This window comes from Bactrocera neohumeralis, chromosome 3 (genome assembly GCF_024586455.1).
Source record: "Bactrocera neohumeralis isolate Rockhampton chromosome 3, APGP_CSIRO_Bneo_wtdbg2-racon-allhic-juicebox.fasta_v2, whole genome shotgun sequence".
Taxonomy (NCBI): domain Eukaryota; kingdom Metazoa; phylum Arthropoda; class Insecta; order Diptera; family Tephritidae; genus Bactrocera; species Bactrocera neohumeralis.
This window is the reverse complement of record NC_065920.1, coordinates 65,596,255-65,605,130: the sequence shown is the minus strand read 5'-3', so window position 1 is coordinate 65,605,130 and position 8,876 is coordinate 65,596,255. Positions and strand designations below refer to the sequence as shown.

Below are 8,876 nucleotides of genomic sequence, written 5' to 3'. Positions count from 1 at the left end.
TAAAGAGATTTAGGCCAAAAAAAAATCGTTCCGAAGCTTCTAAAGCAGGCTCCTCCCTTAAGATGAGAATATTTTTATTTATTATTTTTTCCCTGCAAATTTTTGCATTTTAACTCGTGAATTCGATAGTTAATTTTTGACTGACCTAATTCATATTATATTTAAAACCAAACCAATATCAAGTTTAGAATATCAGTACTAAGGTATACCAACAAAAATAAGACAACTAAAGGACTAAAACCAAGAATCAATAAATTGGGGATTTACTTAAATATAATTACTACATTAGTGTTTTTGTCTGTAAAAAAACACTGCGCATCAATTTAAACGATGCTCATCAACGATGGTCCAATGAGGCATAGCTCACAAAGAGTAGCAAGAAAGCATAGGAAAGCACCAATTACTTATAGGTATCTTCGTTTCAATTCTTGAAGAGTCGCGAATCGAACACAGAGCTCATATATATACATACATATGTATGTAGTTAGTGATATCTATTAAATGGAGATATAAGTAATAATACATAAAAATGATATGCTCCAGTTTCCAACTCTGTGTTTTACAGTCTTATGTCCAATATAGTAGAGCAATCAGAACTTAAACTCAATATTTTTACATTATTATTCAAATAAAATACATATATGCCGGGATTATGTATATAAAGCGCAGATAATCACCTAAAGCGGTATGCAAAAGGGGACCAATATCAAGTGGAACTGCTAAGACTTCTAACTGACAATTATTCAGTGCTTGTGTAATCTTTACTACAAATGAACTCCGCTATATCACTTATGTTGAGAAAGACCGCCAAGTATTTCCATAAATTTGCTTCATACAAAGCTTTTTACTTCTATCTATATAATATTGGAAATATATCGTCACTTGAAATGAAAAACAACGTATCATCAAAATAAAATCGAAAATCGCTGTCAGATATAATAACCTATATATAACCAAAACATTAGTGTATGATAACCAATATATAACCGTTTTATAACCAAAACTTAAATTTTTTTTCAATTTGAGTGGTTTTTATTATATCGTTTCTCCTTCGCCAGAAAACTTATGAAAAGTGATGAATGTATGCTAACCAATATATAACCGTTTTATAAGCAAAACACAAATTTTGTTAGAATATGAGTGGTTTCTACATATTATATCGTTTCTCCTACGCCTGTAAACTTATGAAAAGTGATAATATGATACACATATACATACTTATTAGACGATCAGAAGAATACTTTTATATATCAAATAACGAAATATTCTAGCATAACTAAAAGTAAGTAAGACTAGTAAAAGTATTTGCTTTCGATTAAATTTCAGCATTTTCACTTTAAGGCATAATTTTCAAAAATTTAAATCGTAGCATAGACTTTCATGCGCTGCAGCAAGCACTACTACAAGCCTGCCACAAGCAACAACAAACTTTCAATCACGATTACGTATGTATGCGTGTGTTGTTGTATGGATTTTTCGCCTACTTCCAACAGATTTTGTGCCAAATTTGCATGAAATTGTATACCTTTGCCGCACTATTTTGCATATTTACTTCAAATGCCTGTGTGTGTGTGTATATACATACATATGTATATGTATACGAGTATGTATTTGTAAATACAGGCATATAATGCGCATATGTTAGTGCACCTACGTCATGGCGGTGGTGTGATGCTAACCGAAATTTGAATGACGTTTTTCGTCTGATATGCCAGAGACTGCGCGGCCGACGCTGCTGCCGACGTTGCAACAATTCACACATATACGCACTTGCGTGCATACATACACATATGTAAGTATGTGCGCTACTCCACCCCTCCCACAACACAATAATAACAAGAAGCACAACAACAATGCATACAAAAACAAATAAGCATGCAGTGTCTGCCAGTGCGTCTGGACGTGCTGCGTTCAACAATATGCAGACGCATTGTGCGCTGCTATCTACAGTTATGTGTGCATTGTTTTTGTTGCTGTTGTTGGCATTGTACGCGTAATTGTTGCATCCAACGCAGCATATATGCATGTGTGTGTGTGTGTACGTCACTTGTATATAATATACGGATGCATGCAACAGACAGTCGACATGGAAAACAATAAAAGCCAATCTAGTTGCAGCGCTGCGCTTGTGTTTTTATTGTTGTTGTTTGCTTTTTCTTTGGTGGGGTGGGGGTGCGCGCGCGGTTGTGAGACAGTAAAAGCGCTAGCGCGACGACACAGTTTGATATTTCAGCTGATTTTTGTCTGTATATGCAAATTGTGAAGTGGCAGGAAGGTCACTGTAAGGTCAACAAGCAGCAGCAGCGCTTAAGCGGGGAGATGTTAAATATTTTTATGTTTCAACAAATAGTAGTGCGTTTTTGCAGCATTTAGTGGGTTAAAATATTTAAATTTATTTTTAAATATCTGCGCTAAGCCACGCGTTTTCCATTGATATAGCTAAGTGTGGCACAAGCGCGCGCTGTACCGCTAAGATCTTGAGCGCGCTACTGCAATTTACTGAAAAATACCAAGCGCTCTAAAATCTTAAACGCGCTACTAGAATTTATTGCAAATTCTAAGCGCTAATTTAAAGCATAACTATTTCTGTGCTTGCCAACAGGAAGCGCTTGAAAATGCGTTGAAATTTTCCAAGCGTATCCATAACGCCCAGCATACCGCCACATAGCAGCGCGCATTAAATCTTAAATACTACACATTTTTTATAGCAACAACCATTAGATGCTCCGCTTAATGCTGCCCAATAATCAACGTCAACATGCTACGCCGTCGACTGCGTTGAACGCGCGCACACAAACACACACACTTGCAAGCGCGCGCGCTGCCAATACACATTTACACAAACGCGCGCACGAAATGTGGCAACAGTGTTTGCTATAATTCAGAACAGCCAATACGCGTTGAATTTTATAGCGCGCCACGACACGATACGCTGTCGACATACCAACAAAGCAAAAACAACGCTGCGGCGTTTCAACCACACACCACATAGCAGCGTGCGTGTGAGTGGCGGTGCGGTGGTGGCAAGCAATCGATTGCGAAGCCGGCATATTTGTATATGCCACGTAAAGTACGTGTACGCTGTCAGTGACAGTGGCGGCGAACAGCCGCATAGACATTAAGCACGCCGACGTTCAGTCTGCCGCTTACACAGCACATCTCAACCGCGCTAACATGCCACAAATGCTAGAGCGGTTCAGCCAACGCAGCGCACATTAACTGCCAGCACTCGCCTAACAGCTTGCCTCGTGTGCGCACAGTAAAGCAATAGTACGCTGTGCGCCATAACCCCTCCCCACCATGGCGCGCTTGCATAGCGATTGGTTAGCAAGCAAAGCGGCAAGCTATGCTGTCGCACGTTGCTGCGCATAATCCAACCCACTAGCTGACGTACTGACAGCAGCAAAGGCTATGTAAGTGGCGTGTAACGTACGCGTCAGTCACTCTGCACTGTGACGGCAATTTGATTTATTTGCGTTGCGCTGCTCACATACGTATGGAGAGCGGCCTGACATAAATGTGGTGTGTGCGCGTGTGTGCAGCGAAGAGCGCGCATACACATTTCTACAATTTAGCTTATTTATATATATTTATCGCTTTCGCACTCAAGCGCACGCTGCCTCGTAGCAACTGTTGTATTTATAAGCGCGCTCTTTCTTTTACCTCTTCTGCGTGCCTGCAACGCGTGCGAGCGCGACAGCATGCTTGCACACGCGCCGAGGGTAGTTAGCGCTTGCTCTGCGCACAAACAAGCAAACAAGCGCTTACGCTTAGCCAGCGTTTCGTTGCTTAATGTTATAACTACCACTAACATTGTGACAAACACACGCATAAGCACGAGAGTCGCGCCCGCGGAGAGTCAACTAACATCGTGTTTGCTCAGCTTCGTGCATCATTCGTGTATACGAGCGACAACACAACACACTGTAGCATAGCAGCAGCAGCAGCGCTCTAGCCAGCCAGCCAGCACCTCGAACAGGTTTCATGCTCGTCGAACGAAAACAGAAAGGTGCTCAATTCAGTGCAGTGTGGAGGTATTCGCGTGTTGACGTATCGCGGAAATTGTAAAAATTTATTTGACAAACTTTTCAATGCCCCTGCATGCAGTGTAGTAGGCACAATAATTGAAAAGGCAAAGTAGTGTAGACTCAAGCAGACAAAAAAGCATAATATTTATATAGAAATAAAAAGACTTTGGTACCGCAACGACGTCTCGTCTTGTGACTCAACGTGAAAAAAACAATTGTATTGTTTTTATAAAAACGTGAAATAACGCGTGTAATGCCGGAAACTGAAAGTGAACTTAATGAAAAAAATTGAAAATTTGTGTTTTTGAAAAATACAAAAAATATAAATTTTTTAAAGTGAAATTGTGCGTGAGCAGCCGCCTAAGTCTTACTTGGATACTTGTGTTGATTGACTAAATAATTTTTGGTGATTTTCAATAATCAGAATTCGCACAAAAACGCATAAGCATTACGGCACTCAAAGACGACGGGCGAAAGACGGAGAATAAAAAGGCAGCGCAGAGCGTAGTGCAGTGAAGGTGACGCGCGGAAGAGCATAGTTAAAGCGAAGTGCTACCTGTGCAAGTAACGGTGCAAAAGAAACAGTGTTTGGGAAAATTAAAAATTTGCGAAAATAGCGACAAAAATTTGCTAAGATAGCGTACAAGAAAGTGGCTTGCTTAGAAAGCGCTGCCAAAATCCATATAAATAAGACAAGCGCAGGCATAGGCTTATGAAAAAGATAACTATTAAAACAAAAATTAAAAATTTGTAAAAAAAATTAGTGACAAGCGTGTTTCAAGTGACGCAGCATAAGCGCAGCGTAATAGCAAATAAACTACAACAACACAAACAGTCATAACACAAACACAGGCAGACACAGCAGCAGCGCAAAAAAATATATAAAAAAATACCAATTTTTCTGACGCACAAAAAATGGTTTCAAAACAGTGCAAATCAAACGCCAACAACATACTAATTTACCACAAAGTGTAATAAAAGTGTGCGCTTAACTGGCAAACAATATTAGACAAAAAATTTAAGAAAAAATCGAAGGCGCAAAGCCAAACGCAACATTTAGCGCACGAAACGCTAAGCAAACAAACTAATTTACGCCAGCAAGACAAGCGTTAGCAACGCCACAATAATTATAATAATAATTACAACAAACCACATAACACACACAACAACTACAACGCCGCCGTGTACGCTATACCGCCACAACAACAACAACCACCACACAACATGTTGACCATGGAATCGGATATGAAAGGCGGCATCTTGCATGCCACCATGCCGCCGCATCATGCGTCCGCCGCTTTGCATGGCCATGCCGCGTCGCCGTATAGCGCGCTCGGACCGCTCATGAATCTGGGACAATCGCACTTGACACAATCGCATTTGAGTCAGCATCATCATCATCATATGGCCACGCATTTGGCCAGCAGCGGTGGACAGCAACAAAGCGCGCTACTGGGCAATGGTGGCGGTGGTGGTGGTGGACTCTCCAGCAATCCGCTAAGTTCATTGCAGACCAGCATGGCAAATACGCTGAATGGCAGCGCTAGTCTGCAACAGCAACAGCAGCAACAACAACAGCAGCAACACGGTTCACCATTACACAGCGCTAGCGACTTGAGTCCCACACAATCGAGCATCGGCAGTCATCATATGACATCGCCGGGCGGTCAACAGCAACAACAGCAGCAACAGCAACATCATGGCGTGCATCACCATAGCGGTATGGGTGGTGGCGCCTCTATTGGCGGTCAAAATGCGAATGTACCCACGGTTATTGGCGGCGGCAATCACAATGTGAATAACAATAACGCGTCGACCACGAATAAGAATCAAGCGAATGCGGAGCGCGTGAAGCGCCCCATGAATGCGTTTATGGTGTGGTCACGCGGACAGCGCCGCAAAATGGCCTCCGACAATCCGAAAATGCACAACTCAGAGATTTCGAAACGTTTGGGCGCACAGTGGAAGGACCTCTCCGAGGCCGAGAAGCGTCCATTCATCGACGAAGCGAAACGTTTGCGCGCGGTGCATATGAAGGAGCATCCTGATTACAAGTATCGGCCACGACGCAAGACAAAGACGCTAACCAAATCGAAGGAGAAGTATCCAATGGGTGTCGGCTCATTGCTGCAGCCAAACGAACCGAATGCGCCTAATGCGGCGCGCAATACAAGCGCCAGCTCGATGGCGGCCGCACAACAGGCCGCCGCCGTCAATCGGGATATGTATCAGATGAGCGCCCCCAACGGTTATATGCCGAACGGTTATATGATGCATGATCCTTCAGCCGCCGCATACCAAAGTCAGCACAGCGCCTATATGGGCAACTATCATCGCTATGATATGGGACAAATGCATCAGGCGGCCGCTGCTGCGGGCTCACTCAACTACATGAATCCGGCGGCGAGTGGCGGTTACGGCATGTACGGCACTGTGTCGGGTGGACAAACCTCACCGTATGCCAGCATACAACAGCCCGGTTCACCCTATAGCAATGTACAACAACAGCCTGGCTCGCCGTATGGCCTCACAGGCGGTCAACCGGGTTCCCAAGTCTCCTGCCAAAGTCATAGCCCGAGCGATTCGAGCATCAAATCCGAACCGGTCTCGCCCAGCCCGCTACACAGTCAAGCGCAACAAAATTCCGCCGCTGTGCTCGCCGCCAACAACAATAACAATCATATAATGAAACGTGAATATGGCGCGACGCAGCAAACGACCGATTTGAATCATTTGATGAATATGTATCATTTACCCGATGGCATGCAGGCATCAGCCGCCGCAGCCGCTGCCGCTGCGGAACATCAACGCAATCTGATGCATTATCAGAATAGTTCGCCGGACTTGCAGCAACAGCATGCGCAACATCAGCAATCGATGCGCGCGATGGCGCCACTCGCTCACATGTGAGAAATGGCCGGTGCTTATGGTCAGTCAGCGCTCGCAATCGCCACAATTGCATCCACTAATGCCTCCGCCGCCGCCGCCGGTGCCACCGCCAATGCCATTGCCACCAACGCCGGCACAACCGTAACGGATATGACGAGCGCTTTGCAGCATCATCATGGTTTGGTGGTGCCGTCCGCATCCACATCCACATCGCCTACCACCCCGCCCGCAACATTGCTGCAGCATACGCAGCAACTAACGCACGCGCATGCACAACTGCAGCTAGCGCAGCAGCAACACCAACAGCTGCAACAACAACAGCAACAATTGCAGCTAACATCGCAATTGGAGCTGGAGCCGCCCGCGTCAGCAAGCGCTGCCAGCTTGTTGCACTCAGAACACAACGGCGGCGGTGGTAATTTACACAACGGCCTGCATGGCCAGTCGCTGGACGGCGTCGGCGGCAATAGCAGCAGCAGCTCTAGCAACAACAACGGTGGCAGCGGTGGCGTCAGCATGCTGCACAGTTATGTGAACGGCATGCATGGTGGCCGTCCCAGCCCGACGGCTTCAGGTTCTTCCGGCGGCAGCCGCTCGTCGGCGCACTCACTGCCGTTGCCCGCGCACTCACCAGCGCTGCAGCATCAAGTGAACGGCGCTTATCTGCAGGCGGCGAGCTGTGGCTCAGCGCTCACCGCCACCGCCACCACAATTGTGTCGCCCGCGCTGATGGGACGCCTGGGTGGCAGTCATGGCGATGTGAACGGCAGCGTCGGCGGTGGCGGTAGCGATGGCCTGGGCGTCGGCGGTCCGTTGGCGCTGCTGCACCATCACCACCAGCACCATCACCATTTGGCGCCGCATCATCACCATCACCACCACCATCCCCACCACAGCGTCACGCATCAGCTGCACCATCCGCACGACGCAGCCGTTGGACTGTTGGATATATCCACACTGTAAATTAACTACAAATTACACAAGTACATTTAGCCGAGTAATTAAGAGAACATTATAAAAAATAAAATTAAAATTAAACAAGTTTTAGCTGTAGTTGTAAAGTGCATAAAAATAATTATTATCAATAAATTAATTTAAAATTAAAAAATAAAAATAAAAAAATCGCAAAAAATATGTCAAGTAATTTTATGCCCAAAAAAGTTGAAAAATTCAAAAAAAAATTAATTAATTAAATTAAAATTAAATTAAGCAGATTAATTATGCAAGTTAAGCGCGCGCAGTGGCGCGGCGTGCAACTGCAAGTAAAATACACTGTAAAAAATTAAATGACTAAAGGCGCCGCGCTGTGGCGCGCTACACGCCCTCAAGTACTTTTTAAGCACCGCCAAATATTATAACAACAAAAAATAAATAAATAAAGAATTAGCTTAAAAAAATACAAAAACAACATGTTAACATTTAAGTAGCGAACTATGACCGCGTTGAGGCGCGCGTGCAGCGTCTAGCATTCCGCATGCAACAAAATGCGTAAAACAACAAATACAAGACACATTCCCGATTTTTTGCAATGCAAAAACTTCATGAAAATTTCGAATTTGTAATTTTACGGCAAGCTTTTTATAAGTGCGCACTTTTTCCACATTCAAGTTGATTATCATGTAATTAAATGCATACAAACATACACACAAACACATACATATGGTATATACAAAATATTTATGTTAAGTTTATTTCTCGTTTTTAGTTACATACATATATAATAATGAAAATGCGTCAAGTGTGATAGAGAATTGAGAGTTTTAGCTAAATAAGGAATGGTAAAAACAAAAATAAAATTAAACAAAACAAAAAAAAACGCAGAAAAACATTTAATAAAACGTTGTAATTAAGAATAAAAACAAAAACAAATTGTGTTTTCATGCCAAGTGCAACGGAAAAAGTGACAGTTGAAGCGTGCGTTTCAAGCGAACGTTTTTTGGTTGGGTAAATGGTATATAA

The 8,876-nt window shown here is 43.7% G+C and overlaps 2 protein-coding genes across 2 annotated transcripts; both read left to right on the top strand.

The window, feature by feature from the left end:
• The first annotated feature begins 3,952 nt into the window (after positions 1-3,952).
• LOC126752163 (transcription factor SOX-3-like) lies at positions 3,953-6,938 on the top strand. Its single transcript, XM_050462763.1, has one exon. The coding sequence runs from the start codon at positions 5,253-5,255 to the stop codon at positions 6,936-6,938; it is 1,686 nt and encodes a 561-aa protein (XP_050318720.1). The 5' UTR covers positions 3,953-5,252.
• A 3-nt stretch (positions 6,939-6,941) lies between these two features.
• On the top strand, positions 6,942-7,880 carry LOC126753741 (homeobox protein goosecoid-like). Its single transcript, XM_050465409.1, has one exon. It carries the CDS (start codon positions 6,942-6,944, stop codon positions 7,878-7,880), a length of 939 nt encoding a protein of 312 aa, XP_050321366.1.
• The last annotated feature ends 996 nt before the right edge of the window (positions 7,881-8,876 follow it).

Bases quoted from the DNA above. Each gene is read 5' to 3' on its own strand.
- LOC126752163 (XM_050462763.1), top strand. From the start codon at position 5,253: ATGTTGACCATGGAATCGGATATGAAAGGCGGCATCTTGCATGCCACC.
- LOC126753741 (XM_050465409.1), top strand. From the start codon at position 6,942: ATGGCCGGTGCTTATGGTCAGTCAGCGCTCGCAATCGCCACAATTGCA.